This window comes from Centruroides vittatus, unplaced genomic scaffold (assembly GCF_030686945.1).
Source record: "Centruroides vittatus isolate TY-2023 unplaced genomic scaffold, ASM3068694v2 contig_738, whole genome shotgun sequence".
In the NCBI taxonomy this organism is placed as follows: Eukaryota; Metazoa; Arthropoda; class Arachnida; order Scorpiones; family Buthidae; genus Centruroides; species Centruroides vittatus.
The window spans coordinates 1,632,940-1,650,175 of record NW_027122474.1 but is presented as its reverse complement, the minus strand read 5'-3'; the positions used below and the strand labels follow the sequence as shown (position 1 = coordinate 1,650,175).

The following is a 17,236-nucleotide window of genomic DNA, read 5'->3' as shown; positions in this document are numbered from 1 at the left end:
TCAAACAGTGTAAAAACACATTTTAATTTAATGTTTACAAGAATTTTGAAAAGAGTATTAAAAGTCTTTCTATAAATATTTAATTAAATTATCTGTCATATAAGAAAACTCGTTTATTCATTAATTTTTCTTAAATAATAGAAGCGGAGTCGTAATACGAATAAAAAAATCGTTTAAATTATTTATTAATAATATAATAATTAATTTCATAAAAAAATTATGCCAATAATTTACGAGTATTGACACAACATAAAGATAAATCTGAATTGTATTCCAAATGCAAAAGTCAAATTCTACTCGATTTTTCTCGGTCGTTAATTATACCGTTCTAATTCTAGTGCTAAAAATTTAGAAAGTATTTAATTTATGTATTTGGAATAATCTTAGACGCTATTGTTTCGCTATTTACGATTTTTATACACTTTTGACGGTATTCTAATAATTTTCGAATATAAAAAAAGTGATGTTGGTTTATGCAAAGAGAAGTTGGCACACAGTCAAATATCTGATAGAAATATTATATATTGTGTAACTGCAGAGATAAAAAAATTATTGTATATGTATTACAGTGTAAAATTCTAATTTCGTAAAAATTTTAAAAGTAAATACTTTTATTTCTAAACAAAAAAAAAAATATTTAAATTAAAAATTGCAACGAAAATATCTTTTCACTTGGATTTTTTTTAAGAAAAATTGTTTACAAAATGGAATGACTTTGCACTCAGATAATATTAATCATTTAAAATTTCTTAAGCACGAGAGTTTGTCATAAAAAATTTTATGACAATTCGTCGAATGTTGTATTACTACGGTAATGACACTCATTTTCTTTAAATTTGTTTAGTTCTGAAGTAGAATATTACCTTGAAGACATTAGTACTTTATTGCTTTTATGTATTCTCTTAAAATAAGCAATGTTTGGATTGCTTAATTGTATAATTGAATAAGATATATAGGATAAATATTTGAGTGTAGAAGGCAGAGAAAAATAGAGAAACAAGTTATGAAAGGAAAGAACGACTGAGGAGAAAATAGTCAATGAGGTTGGAACAGGCAACTTGCAAATAAAAGTTTGAATTTTCAATATTTATTGTCAATAAAACTAAACTATTCAAAATATAGGAAAGATTTGTTTACCAACTGCTCATCATTTTCGATCTTCAGACAGTTTGAAATTATAGTGTACAAACACCTTGTCTACAAATTTCAAGAAACAATTTTTTTTACAAGAGCAAAAAATATGCAGTAAAATGTGTCAATTATCTGAAAAATTGATTAAGCAAAAGCAACTTCGGAGAGTATTAATTTCAGAGAAATTAAAAACATTTTATGTAATAACTAAGACTCGGATATCTAGGCATTAAAAGTCATATAAAGAATTATAAAAAAATTATATATTATATGATTTTTAGTGCCTAGATGACCTAGCTTTAATTATAATAATTGTCCATAGGCCTGCTATTAAACTATCTTATTATCAGCATCAGTGTTAAGTTTTAAGTATTAATGTGAAAATGGAAAGGCATGATTAATGAATCAACGGCTTCTAATGCTTCACTGTGCTTAGGTACGGCGAAGCATTAGAATGCGCACAGTGATGCATTAAAGCCAGCATTCAGAAGATTAGAAATGCATTCTGAAGCATATTCTTTTTTAACTCCCATGACAATGAAGCAAGGCAGGGATTTAGCAGAGTTAAAGAAGAATAACTATTTAAAAGAAGCAAAATAACTGACTACTATCCAAAAAAACTACTTTACATAATAGTAAAAGGTGTATTAAATTTTTACTTTGAATTTGTAGTTTTATCAATATGTTATAGATAGCAATGAAAGACTGGTGCATGTTTTTTTAATAAATTAGATTTTTTTCATTACTTCTTCCCATTGTATGAATTAAATCTTTACACTTTATGTTTTTACTTTGTGGTAGAGTTAAAATTATAGTAAATCAATTTTAATTTAGAATTTCTGGAAGAAAATGATTGGCCTGGAGTGGGACTCAAACCTGCAATTTTTGCTTACCATGTAGATGCATTGCCAGTTATAGTACCCAGACCTCTGTCTGATCTTTGCTTTCAGAAGAATTGGCATACACTTGGAAATGTTAAAATTTATTATCATATAATTGCACTGTACTTACATATTGGTTTCCATTCTTATGTCATCAGTTTTTATTGTTCTATCAAATAACCAGTTAAAACAGCATTTTTACCAATCACACTATCATTTCTTTCCAAAAATATAGTAGGTGATCTAGCTGAAAAGCAGTGAACACTCTTCCTCCAAAATTTCTGAATACTCTTTAATTAATGGGATGTACTGTACAGTGTAAAAAATATCGTTTTAAAGTAACTATCATATGATTTCTTAAATCCAATTACTAATCACTACTTGGTTTGTCCTCTTGAGATGAAGATACAGTACATGTGATCTGCACTGTTTACTCATATATGGACTGTTTATTTTGAAAGTAGCGTAAGTCCATTTTTTCTTCTTTCGAGATATTTAAAGGTTGCATTTTAGTTGATTCAAAAATATAAGTGTACTAAGTTCAGCAATTTTTCTATGAATTTAGAAATATGTAAGTTGATTATATAAATGAGTTTTATGTGAATTTAACAAAATGAATTTATTCTCTCTGAGTTATAAATGGACTTACACCACTTCCATAATTATTGAACTGTAAAAGTCATTAAATTTTGTGAATTGCTTTTTGTCCTTATGCTACAATATGAAACTATTATGAACATGAAGTTTTGGTTCTATGGAGGACTTCTCCAACTACGTGAATAGTGTGTGATTAATCACAAAGAAGTTGATAAACCTGTGTCTACGGACTTCTGTGTTATTACTCCAACTACGTCAATAGTGTGTGATAAGTCTTCCATAAGAGCCAAAACTTAGTGATCATAGTTTCACATCATTAAATTTAAATTATTGGGCTGCAATTTGAAAAAACTGTAGATCTGTAAATCACTGTCGTCTGTCTGTTGTTTCTTAATGTCAAGAATAGCGTTAGATAGATGAAAGTCAACACCAGATGTTGAAATCTTTGGGATAGGAGGCCTCAATTAACTATATATGAACTTCCAATCCAATAGAAATTGGGTCATGTTATTTCAATGCAAAAATTTTTCCTTGAGAAAGGTTAGATAGATGACGGCACGACTCTCTTGCTAAAAGGAAAAGCATGATGAAAAGGTTCAAGATGCTACTAATTTGAGGTGGAGAGCATATATTTTAAATTAAATAAATTAAAAATATGATTAAAAATTGCAGCCCGACATTGTGACAATGCCACAATAAATAATTGCTTGTCTAAAATTCAATTTCATTTGAAATACATTGTGTTTTATTGTGCTTTTGTTAGTAAAATTCATAGTTTTATTTTTCTCTTATAAGAGGATGTTCACATTGGAAGAGGGCATGGGTTAAGACGAGTTGGACAAGGAAAAGGAGATGTGTTGAGTGTCACTGGATGCCCGTTTATTTTATTAAATTTATTTAAGCATTTTATTGTATTTATTTCAAAATTCCACGTATGTTTCATTTCTACTTATGGTATCTATCATTCATAAAGTGATGGAGGTTTTAACGGAGGTTGAGTTTTATTGGACGTCTGAAAAGTGGAAGGGGATACGGAAACTTGAACAAACTGGGACAAGGAAGGAGGGAGAGTAAAAATTTCAAGAAATATATGGACTTAATTTATAGACAGCTCCTAAGTGCTTAATTAGACTGTGGAAAATGGACTTGCACCACTTTTATAATTAATGGTTATGCAATGTCATTTACTGGCAAGTCTTCAATTGATCAAAGTGTATGGTTATTTTAAAATACTAATTGTAAACTGTTTTTAAATAAAAAGTTTACACTAAATTATATGTGAATTATGTGATTTCGCAACTTTTTTCCGCAAATAGAATTACACCACTTACAATAAAATGTATGAACTGTTTATTTTGAATCTTTTTAATACGTAATTACTTCTCATATGTGTGTAATAAAATGAGTTTATTACGATTCTGTAAGAAATCTTTTGATTGTTAATTTATAAGAGAACTGGCCAACAGAAGGTTTTATAAAACTTCAACAAAAATAACATGGTATAAAGAACCCTGTTGTCATGTGCCCATGTATCATAAGATTAAAGATAGATCACCCTGTAATTACCCCCATATCCCACCTGTATCATTAGTTGTACAGTACCATTGCATCAGTGTTGTTTTTTGAACATAGCTTTTGCAGATTTTGAACAAAGTTTGGTTGCTAAACAAAACTACATTAAGATCTTTACTTTTTCATATTATTTGTGTTCTAATCTTATTTTTTTATATTATTTATATTTTTATTAAATGTTATATAAAGTCAGTTAACTATCTTTTTTATGCTGTTTTTGTAGATTATCAAACTTGTTCTTGCTATATACTTCTATAATTATGTTTTTGGCTGTTTAGTGTAACTCTGTCCTTGTTGCTGCTAAGATTTTCAAAACATAGTTGTTTCTATGATCGAGATTTTCCCTTGAATATAAATATACAGAGTTTAACTATTAATTATTAATGTGAGGCCCTGGGCTGGGATGAAAAACATTCTTTTAACCATATATCCAAACAAAAACAAATCTTGATCTTTGCAATTAATTAAAATTAAGGAAACTAAATTATAAAGAAAAAGGGGGAAAAAATAAAAATATTTTAATATTAAAACTATGCGGTAAAAAAGGAGGAAAATTAGTAAATTAAATTTTTTATAAGACAAGACTAACAAAAAAGGGAATGTTAGTTAAGATACAAGTTCATTTGGTGTCAAATTGTATTAATAAACAATCATCTTTCTCCAGAACCTATCTGGTCCAATTTCACCTGGTAACAGAAAGACCAATCTGGGATTGAGAAAGGGGATTTATAACCAATAAAGTGACAATTTGTGAGATGAAAAGATATTTAAGCTCAGGCTACAAGAACACTTCGTTCTTTGCCATGGCGTCTTACGAGGCTGTGTCCCTCATTGGGGTGCTTCCCGCAAGGTTCCATCTTCATCCTTTGCCAATGTATCCTCTGAAAGTTATAGACCTTCGTTGAGAGAAACTTCAGAAATTCTTATCTGCATTCACTGGACATGGTTTCTTGTTTCAGAACTGGACTTTGAATGCAACATCTGGTCAGCAATAGGAAACCACTCTCATCGCTGGATTTTCCTCCTCTTCTTTGAAGACTGTGTGCCAAAGTATACAAGGACTTCAACCTTTCATGACTATAGAACAATTTGTAAGTTAATTGTCTAATAAACGGATTATGTTGTTTGTAAACAGGCATCAATCTCTGACTCCACCACTCCCACATGTAGTTGACTGTTACTGCTCGGCAGTCCAGACTGCAATGGAGATGATAATGATATCACATATAATCGTTATTATTTTGTTTTGAAATCTTCCTCCCTTGGCCCCTCACATTAATTAATATTTCGACTTGCTAACTCAATTCAGGCTGTCTTTCTAATTTCTTGCATAAAGCTAACGATTTTTACGATGCTAACATATATATTCTAAATGAATAAAAGTTGAATATTAGATTTAAATAAAAGATACAAAAAAATTTTTAAATTTTTCTGTGCTGAAACTAACCTAAGACTTCAAGTATGACTAAAATTAAGCTTATTATATCATAAAAACTGTCGAAACGTGCTTCGTCAATGAATAAACTTCAAGTGTAGGTCTAAATTTCTTATTTTGGTTTCTTTTTTTTAGTTAGAAATATAAAGTATAATTATTAATACTTACAAATATTGAAACTTGAAATTGACTTAAAATAAAAATTAAAGAATAAATTTTTAATGTGTGAATGTTTTACAAATATAAATTTATTTATGTTCTTTAATTATAGACATCAGAACTTGTTAGCACATCAGTTACATCAGATTTTATGCAACTAATGATGGATTGGCAAGTTCAAAAGCATTTCTACATTATTTAAAAAGTTTGTTTCTTTGATAATTACAACTTACTTGAACCTGTGACCGGTGTGAAAATAATCAATTCAAATTAACAAACGTTTTCCGGACGCCTTCTGTGTCCTTCAGGTTAAAACTGCTGATTCACGCAATCGAACTATCATCGTTCGAATTCGTTCTTAAAAGTTTGGAACGGCGTTGTATAAAAAAAATAGAATCCAGCAGTTTTAACCTGAAGGACACGGAAGGCGTCCGGAAAACGTTTGTTAATTTGAATTGATTATTTTCACACCGGTCACAGGCTCAAGTAAGTTGTAATTATCTAATATACACCCCGGTGTGTATGAGGAAGATAGTTTGTTTCTTCATTAAATTTATATGAATATACTTACTTTTGTAAATGTAATGTGTACTTTTTTCATTTAAAATTTACAAAAATAACTTATTAATTGATACTTTTTACATAATATCTATTATGCTAAAATTCAAGGGAATTAACAAACTCTCAAACATAACTGTAATGAAATATAACTGAATAGCATGGCAAGATATTAAGTTAATTTCATAGTTATTGGACTGTAATTTGAAGAAATTGTAGACCTATAAACTGTCATCCATCTGTCTGTCCTTACGTAATCTCGAGAATGGTGTTAGATAGATGAAAGTCAAGATCAGATACGGGAAGCTTGGTAGCCAGAGGCCCCAATTAACTATATAAGAACTTTCGGTCTAGACTGGAAGTCGTGTTAATTCAATTTAAAAATTTTTCCTTATACTGAGATACATAGATGTCTGGCAGGAAAAGTATGATGTACAGGGGTAAGACACTACTAATTTGAGATGGAGAACACATATTTTAAAGTAAATAAATTAAGGATATGATTAAAAATTGCAGTCTGGCATTGCAACAATGTCACAATAAATAATTGCTCGTTAAATATTAAAAAATATAATATACAAAAACTACTGAACATACATATATATATATATATAGTTTTTGTTTTTAGTGAAATGCATATAACTAGAAAAAACAAATTTTTATTGATGTATAGAAGTGATTGTTCTGTTGTGGCTATATTTAAAAAATCTTACTACTATTAAATAAATATACAGTACATAAAAGTAGTTAAAAATGTTCACATTAATGCTTTCATAGTATGCTACACAAATGGTATCCTGATAGCTATCACACGTATTATATATTAAATACTCATTTAATTACATATATCAAATAACAAAAATAACAGATGTTTATAATCAAATCATTGTTTTTTTTTACTATAGTTAGCATAAATAAAGTTTTAAATTTTTTTGAATAGAATTAATTATGATTATAATAATAAACTTAAATCTAATTATTCTGTAAACATAATTATGACAATATATATAATACGTATGAGTTGATATAATTTTTATATTTATTGCAAACCATAATTATGGAGCACACAAAAGCTTTAAGTGTTTTTTAATTATATAAGTTATGTAATCATATTTGATATTATTATATGTTAATAATATACTGTAAAATATTTAACATAGTTCTGTAAATATATATTATCATCATGCTATAACCTCTCATATTGATTCTAAATTAACAGATTTTTGAGTAAATGCCAGATATTAGCTAACTTATGTAGAAGATAAAGATCTATTTTTATACATTACTCTAAGACATTGATCATTTGATGTCTGAACTTAAAGTTTACTCACTACATGCAGACATGATTGTTACTTTTCCTGAATGAATATAAGTATCCATGCCATTTAATTTTGTGATAAGTTATTTATAGGTAAATTTACTGCCTGTGTACTTAATATAGAGTGTCCTGGAAAAATCGGCAATATTGAGACTGTAAGAAATATTTTGATAAATAAAGTATGTTACGTGAATTAGTATATTTGATTGAACAATAGCAATGTAATTTTGTATAAAACATTTAAAAAGTTGTCATTTTGTTTTGTTTGAATCCATTCCTTAGAAGTCTAAGATTATAAAACTGATGATGATGATATTTAAATAATTATTCGCGACTGTGTTTTTGTTATGTAAGCTATCTGTTATCTTAAAGTAAACCAGAATAAGAAATATTCTTGTTTCAAAAGTTATGTGATGAATGCCAATTACATACAAAAAAGTAATTCCTTTTATCATTTTTTTAAACTGGTAATTTATGTCTTGGTTGATTTGTATTCTGTTTTATATACTTGCATATTAATCCAAATGTATTTAATTAGAGATTTAGGTCATTTGCTAATTCTTTATAGGAAAATATATTGATAATCCTTTTTTTATGATATATTAAATTGTTTTCTTCTTTCTGAAGTTATACATTTTAAATGTTAAAATGTATAACAATGATCAAACTATTAACTTATGCATAAAGATGGGTATGATTTAAATTCATGATTTTAAATTAAAATCAGTATTACTCAAAGACTTATGATTCTTGAGTTTACATCATATAAAATTGATAATGAATTCACATCAGTAACATGAAAAAATTATCAGTAAGCAACAAAATATATTTTGTAATATATGTGTTCAAGATTTTAATGTGTTATTCCTAGAAATAGGAAGAGCAATTCAAAAACATTCTCAGCTTTTTAGATGGGAAGAAGTTATTTAAGAAAAATCATATTTGTATTTCGTCCGATGAGAAATGGCTTTGATGACAGTACATACAATAATCTTGTAGACATTAGTGGCAAGGTAAAGTCATTCATAAATAATGCATTTAAAAAATATAAAAAAATTGTATAATTTTATAAAATTAGCTAAAAGTTTTAGTTTTTGATGAAGACATGTATAACATTTAATTTTCAGTAGCTTTTTTTTATGAATTTTGATAATTTTTGGACAGTAATTTTGCAATTTTAAGTGAATTATTATCATCCTCCTTATTGTGTGTTCGTCATGCATTGAATTTGATATTAATCACTGATACTGATAAAACCTTTAGCATACCAGCTTACTCTAGGACTCATTATAGTGCTATGGAAAAGTGTCAGGTGTTAGAAGTTCAAAGACATCTGATGAAATAGAGAACATTTTTGGTAAAGGAAAACAAAATTATCTTGTTTTACTCACTGGAATTCAAAGTATGTGCAGTTAAGAACTGGAATTGATCAACTCTTTATCAAACATCTGTATAGCTTTAAACCTTTCATCTTTCAAACCTAATGAGCTGGATTTCCTTAAAGAATATGTGAAGATCATGAACCTATTGCAAGTACAACACTACTTATACATTTTTATTCAAGGTTATTTTCTTCATAATATCTTCTTCTGCCTGTACCTTCTCCTAGGGGAAGTTGGCGGTGCCTTTTCCTATTGTGAGTCTTATGAATAATTTCTTCAGTATCTAGTCCTGTCCAGTCCTTAAGGTCATCCATCCAGCCTCGTCTTCTTCTTCCCCTTGATCTTCTTCCCTCAATCTTTCTTTCTAATGTGAGTTTGGGGATTTCATATTTTTCTCCCCTCAGCATGTGTTCACAGTATGCTAGTTTTCTCCTCTTTATTATTTTTATTAATTCTCTTTTAGTATCTGCCATCTGTAACACCCTGTCATTAGTGGTTCTGCTAGTCCACTTGATCTTCAATATTCTTCTGATTGCCCACATCTCGAAGGCCTCAATTTTCCTCTCCATATCTTTTTGCAGTGTCCATGCCTCACATCCATAAAGCAAAATAGGCCAAATGTAGTTGTAGATTTAGTTTCTTTTCACACAGAATGTTTTTCATCTGGTTAAACTTGTCTTTAGCTTGTCCAATTCTGCTTTGATACATTATTGTCTGAATAAAATCTTTTCTCTAAATAACAGAAACTATCTACTTGTTCAAGGTTCTCTTTTCTGCATTTCATCTTTATTGTGTACTTATCTTTACTTATACACATTGTCTTAGTCCTCTTTGTATTTACTGTGAGTCCCATTTCTTCACTTTTTAATACTAGTTTATTTAACAGTATTTGTAGTTCTTTTTCTGATGTAGCGAGAATGACTATGTCATCTGCATATCTGAGATTGTTAATGCTTATCCCATTAATCTTTACACTTTCTGTTCTATCCTCCAGGGCCTCCCGCATTATGTACCCAGCATACAAATTATATCGGATTGGTGAGAGTACACAGCCCTCTCATAACCCCTTTTTTCACTTCAATCTATTTCATTTCCCACTCTAACTTTTGTTTTTTGATTCCACTATGCATCTTTAATGATCTTAATGTCTCTTTTGTCTAGTCCTAGGTTACAAAGTATTTCAAGTAGTTTATCATGCTGTATCTTATCAAATGCTTTTTCATGGTCCAGGAAGCATACAAAAATGGGAACATTCATATTGATTGTTTTTTCAGCAATTTGAGAGAGAGCAAAGATTGCTTCTCTTGAGCCAACTCCTGTTCAAAATCCAAATTGAGTATTATTGATGTTACTTTCAATTTTGCCATATATTCTGTTGTGAATGATTTTTAGTAATATTTTGCTTATATGGTTTAGCAAGCTAATTGTTCTGTGTTCACAATGTTTTATAGTTCCTGTTTTCGTGGATATAGGTACCGTAATAGAATAGTTCATTTCATCTGGTGCCTTCCCTTTTTTGTATATGTTATTCAAGATGTCTGCTAATGCATCTATTCCTTCGTCACCTATATTTTTGATAAGTTCAATGGGAATCCCATCTGGTGTTTAAGCCTTACCTTCATTCATGTTTTCAATTGCATGTCTCACTTCTTCTACCATAATGTCTGGGCTTTCTTCGTCTATCTCAGGTTCTTCGAAATACCTTTGGTCTTCATAAAGTGTTCGAATATAATCCTCCCGTGATTTTTTCATTTCTACCAAATCTGATGTTATTTTGCCATCTTTGTTTTTCTACACATCCTGTTCTTAGTGGAAATTTTCTTGTTAGTTCCCTAATCTTTTTATGTAAGTCTTTGGAGTTATGGTCTCTCTAGAATAACTCCATTTCCTCGCATTTAATTTTTAGTCAGTTTTCTTTTGCTCTTACAATTTCTTTCTGTATTTGTCTGTGTATATTCATATACATTTGTTGATTTTTATTTTTATACTTCTTTCTTTCGTCCATGAGCTGTAAGATTTCATTTGTCATCCATGGCTTATTCTTTTCAATTTTTTTATATCCAATTGTTTTCTCAGCTGCATTTTGCTGATTTCAGTATTTGCCATCGAACCTCCTGATTTGTCATGTAGTTGCTGTCTTCGTGTTCTTTCAGTTTGTTCTTGATTATTTCTTGATATCTTGATGTAACCAAGATGTTTTTTAGTGCCTCTGTGTTTAAAATTCTTTTGGGGCTTTTTCTCAGTTATTTTTAGTTTTAAATTAAGATTGCTTACCAGCAAGTTGTGATCAGAGCCACAGTCTGCACTAGGGCAAGTTTTGGTTTTAGGAATCATGGTCTTGAATCTTTGATTGGTCATGATATAGTCTATTTGATTTCTGATTATGTTTTTAGAGTTATCTGAAGGGGCTTTCCACATATATAGTCTTCTTCTCAGTTGATCTTCTTCATAATATACAATACATAAAAGTAAATTATTGTTAAAATTAATTTTTAAATTTGTGATGAGAGACAACAAATAAGCTGTATTCATTAAACAGATTCAAAGTTCGAACACCAATTGAAAAATTGAACAAGGTTTGAAAATAAGACTTGAACAGTCAATTTTGTATTCTGATAATGAGGAGTTTGTGTCTTAAAAGTACTAAATAAACAAAACATTAAAATTTTTCTAAAAGACATCTGTATTTTAAGAATATTAGGAGTTATAAAGAGTAAATGAGTAAAATATTTCAGTTGTAGAGTTACACTGTCTATTATTTTCTTTATTTGTTGCAACAGACTGTAATAAGGCCAGGAAACCTTAAATATTTGTAGTGTGTAATTTCTTAAAAGTTGTAATTCAGAGAACTAAAACACTCAAAATGCATATCATAGAACAACGTTGTTGTATCAAGTTAAGCATTTATTCATTGTCTTTTAAAAAAATTAAGAGAAAATATTGTTTCAATAGTCATTTCCTTCCACTCATTTCCATTCTAATAAAAGTTCTTCAGTTATTAATTGTTTCTATTTCTCTAAATAAATTGAAACTTTTTGTAAACTTTTATTTATTTTAATTAAATTTAAAGGAAATTTAATGCATATTTTAAAAATCATTTCTAATAATTTTTAAATGGAGATTTTTATAATTTTTATAAAAATTACATATAAGTATTTTTCTTTTATGTGAATGCAAAATTCAGTTATTTTTTAATGAGAGAGTGCATGCTCATTGTCGAAATTCTGGTAAGAAAGAATTATTTATATAATTTAGGATAAATAATGTAATTATATATAATGTAGGGAGGATAAAAACTCTAACTCTAGTGGTAGCCTACAAGTACAGGTCTGTTGGGAGGCGTAAACTTTAGTCTTTGTGGAACTTTCTCATCAATGCAGACTTTTTATTGTGCTTTAAAATATAATGTGACGAAGCCCTTTTATGGGAATTTTTAATACTTTTGTAATTGTACTTTTTATATAATAATAAATATCTCGACGTTTATGTATTTATATGTGGAGAAAATGAAAAAGAAAAATCAAAATATTATCCATGTGTTTATTTTAAATATCACTTTTACTTTTATTTGAAATTAAGATTAGTTATTAATTTTATGGTGAATTTATTCAAAATTGACTAGAAATTTGTTTTAAAAAGAATTAATTTATACAACATGTTTCTTAACACTCGTATATAATTATAAGACATTAAAATACTAAAAGTATATATATATTTTAAAATAAACAAATTTATTTTATCTGTTTTCTAAAAACTGCATTTTAAAATGTCTATTCTTATCTGTTGAATAACCTTGAAGGTACTGTAAGTGAAATAAGGGTTTCCAGTTTATTTCCAATTGTTTTTAAGGAAATATTTCTAAAATCTCATTATTTATTGACAAAAACTTACTTTCCTTTATTTAAATTGACTGCTTAATAATACATATCTAAGAAATTTTAAACAAAGTGGAGATTAGAATGTTAAACTCAATGAAATTGGATCTCCGATAAAAATTTTATTGAGATTCCCGAAATTTATTTTATAACTTATTAATTGAATTAATATCAGTTTAAAGTTACAAGTACTCCAAGCTTTCTTCCGGATATCATTCTTTTATCTTCATTCTGGTTAATTCTGAGATTAAACGAAAATTATATAAATAATAAGGAAAAGGTTATGAGAAATGTTTTATACGAATAGCATTTTTTGATTTTGTTCTTTGTTTACCTTTCTTATCATCATTGTTACTATTATTATTTATGAGATTCAGACGTGCTGAGAGAATTAAGCATAACAGAATAAACAGATTGAAAATATCCTCATTTCTCAGCATATATCTATATTTTACAAATGCTCTTTATTAAAAGAAATTAATAAAATTGCATTTCTGAAATGATTAATTAATTATTTATATGCAATATGAGAATTTAATTGTTTTTTTCTAATGTCCTATAATAATTTTAATATATAAAAAGATGTATTGTACTTGTAATCAGTAGTCAAATATAATTAAAGAAGCATAGAGCCCTATATATATAAATCTGTATGTTTTAACAGCATGTATTGATTATGAATAAAGCAGTAGTTTTTAACATTAATATATTAGCATAACAATTAACTTTTCATTGATAAATTCTTTCAATTATATACTATCTATTAGGAGAGTTCAAGTACCCTTTCTAATTTAGTGTCCAGAGGAACATACACTTCTCTGTCACTGTACCTCTATATAATTAAATTAATTTAGATACATTTAAATTGTTGCAATAAACTTCTTAAATGATACATAAACTTGGTATAAGTAGTATGTTAAAGTTAAATGTAGTTTAACATATTAGGCAATAAGCCATGAAATTTAGATCTGTTAAATTGCATTGATTTATTATGTTTTGATTGTTAAACTTTAAACATGTTACAGAGATTCGTCAGAAGTAATTTCAATCAACAACGAATTGAAATAATGATAAAATTATGTTTTTGTCTCTTTTAGTGCATGAAATTGCTTGATTTTGATAAATTTAAGTATTTCCTCTATGCATGTTATGAGAAGTGTGTAATTATTTTAGACTGGACAAGAATTGCTTGTTTTTAATTTTGTAATCTTATCATTTATTTTTGTTGTTAATGCTCTAAAGTAGCATATTTCACTTATCTGACTTTTTTCACTGAGGATGAGCTATAAATATCAAATAAAATAGGTTCAAGCATTCTGTTTATAATAGAATAATAATTTTGAGAGAACAAAAAATTTAAGTAAATTTTATTGAAAATTTAGAATAAATTGAAACTATAAGTCTAAAATAGCCGTCGTTAAAAGAAATGCTAATGAAATATATTGAAAAATTTTATTGCTTTTCGTAATGTGAGAAAAGATTCGTAATTGAAAATCAATGAGAATAAGTTTAATATTAATTATAACAAATTTTTTTGTTAATAGAAATGAAAAAAAAAAAAAGTCAAAATATTTACAAAATTTATGTTTAAATCGGAGCAGTTGCTTATGTGAACGTAAGAATTACTAAAATTCTTGTATTATTTTTCAAATATTTAAAAATACACAGCTTACGGAGTAACTCTTAATCGAAAAGTCTAATTCGTATGCAATTTTTAAGTTTATTCGTGCATTTCGTTGGAATAATTCAAGCAATTTTAACTATGAAAGATGGGTTAAAAATAAGAGTAAACTGAAAAATTTAATCTGAATGCAAATTCTGCATTCCATCTCAATTCCAGTCTATCATATTTACAATCATCTCTTATAATTGCTTCCAGAAATTTAATAATATATCCAATATCGAATTTTAATTAGAATTCAATAAAAATTCTGAAAATTAATTCTGATCAATTTATTTATTAATTTATGGAATCGAGAAATATTCAAATTGAATACTGCGATAGATAAATCATGTTATAATAAGATGTAATATCATTACCATAGTTTCTATTAATAAAGATATTGTGTTAATATGCTGGTATATAATAAAAATAAAAAAATCTGCAAAGTTAAATGGAGAAAAATATTAATAAAATATAAATAATTTTCTATTTAATTTATTAATTATTCTAAATATAACTTACTCCAATTAGAAATTATTATTGCTTTCCCTCTCTATTATATACAAATGCTATAAATGTTATTTAATTGTTTCATCGGTATTTATATATTACGACTATAATTATTACTATTTTTTTAATGATAACAACCATTACAAGCACCAATTTCAATACGATTTAAATGAAAACTGTTAAAGTCTGTTTCTACTTCATTTAAAACTTAAAACACCTCAACAAAACTTCAAATAAAATGGTCGTTATTAATTTCTTCAGTTAAACAGAAATGATTTTGTAGGTCGAGTTACATATCGTAGAGAAATTCAATACTAGCAAACCAAACTAAATAATGAAGTCCGCTGTTAATGGTGTTTTTGATGGAAAAAAATATTTTGATATATCAATTTCTTAAATCTCAGATTTTTGATTTTTCTCTCTTATAGTTTAAAAGCTTTATTTTTAGATTTAGTAATACATAATACATATTTTTTTACCTATAATATTTAGTAGAGTCCAGTACTTGAACTTTATAATGTAAATAAATGTTTCGTATACGTAAAGTTGTAATGTTTTATAATTTCGGAATTGTTATTTGCGTGATTTAGCCATTATTTCTATCCGAGTACTAATATTTTACAGAAGAATTTTAATTTAAAATCAAATTTTGATTGGTTAGATTAAAGAAAAATTTAATTAAAATGTTATTAAATATAAATTCTTTAATTTGTTACTTAAATAATTGTTTTTCTTGTTTCTTCTTCTTTTGAAAATTATAATATAGTTATGAAATTCTTATTGAAAATGTTTTATTTAGTTATTTATTTTTATAATAAACTTTCTAAAAATATTTATACAACTATTCTCTAATTTTATGAAAAGCTTTCTCAGTTTTTTTTTTCTAATTGCTTTTTATATAGACAAATAAAATTAATAATAATTTAAATAAATAAATATCAATTACTTCAAAGATTTTGATAATTTTTAGTCTAATTTAATTATTTAAAATGAATTTATTCTGCTTAAATTTTATCGAAACTGTCAAATTTTATTTCATAAATTATTAAGCTGCTGCTTCCTTTTCACCAATATAAAAGCATTGTTAACCATTATCAGAAGTAATCTGATAATCTAGCTCTGTCTGCTGGATAGAAAAATTGACATATATATCCTTTATTTTTTTTTTTAAACTTCCCTTTATATATTTTTCTGGAATTGTTCCGTTAAGCTTTAAAAACAAAGTTTTATTTTTTAAAAAAAACCCGAATAATTATAAATTTTCAAACTAAAACCCGTATATCGTTTTTAAAAATATATTTATAATAATAAAACGTGTTCAATTCAACGTTTATTTTAATATATTATCTACATTACATCAATGTTTGTGCAGTAATTTTTTTTAAAACTTATATTTTAGTCTAATAATAAACTGCTAAAAAAAATAACCATAAAAGCACTTCTAATTTGGCCTACATTCATTCATTCAGGTGTAACGTACTAAATAGACCTTGACACTAATATGTAGGTGTTTGCTACTAAGCACTTCTGTTAAAATACTTACAATTTGACAAATATTATTGTTAATAAATGTTATTTTAATCATTTTAATATATTTACTTACTTATGAAATTAAAAAAAAAATAATTTCTTTCTCAATTAATTTTGAAAATTTAACGAGTAATTTTTTTTTTTGTTTAACTTATCGGATTTTTATTTAATTATTTTATTTATCTTTTATTAGCGTATTTATTCGGTCATCATATGCCAAATTTAATAATATTAAATGAGATTTTAAAATGAAATTTTAAAACTTTCTTTTGAGAAATTTTAAGTGTTTTAATTATGAAAATAGAGTTTAAGATATCATCTTTCTAAATAAATTTTGCTACTTTTAGGTGTTTACAGCAGCTCTGTTGAATCGACTTCGTGTTTATATGCATCTGGATCTTCCACACCTCCCAATAACCAAAAAGTAAGAAGAGGAAAATATCTATTTAAATATTTTATTGCTTTTGCATACTGATTATTATAATTTAAAAACGTTTATTACTTGTTTTTTTTTGATATAATAAATGCTATGTCAATCTATGACCTGCTAGATATTATAATTTTAATACGGCCGTGATCCTATCCTAATCAACAGTGACCTTCATTACCTATTTATATTGATTAT

The 17,236-nt window shown here is 26.9% G+C and overlaps 1 protein-coding gene across 1 annotated transcript in view; it reads left to right on the top strand.

The window, feature by feature from the left end:
* The window catches only part of LOC136980985 (active breakpoint cluster region-related protein), a 54,718-nt gene that overhangs the window by 7,135 nt on the left and 30,347 nt on the right, over window positions 1-17,236 (top strand). Inside the window, exon 2 of the mRNA XM_067277184.1 lies at window positions 16,959-17,035. Within this exon, the coding sequence (XP_067133285.1) occupies window positions 16,959-17,035 (77 nt within the window). The remainder of the gene's footprint in view (window positions 1-16,958; window positions 17,036-17,236) is intronic.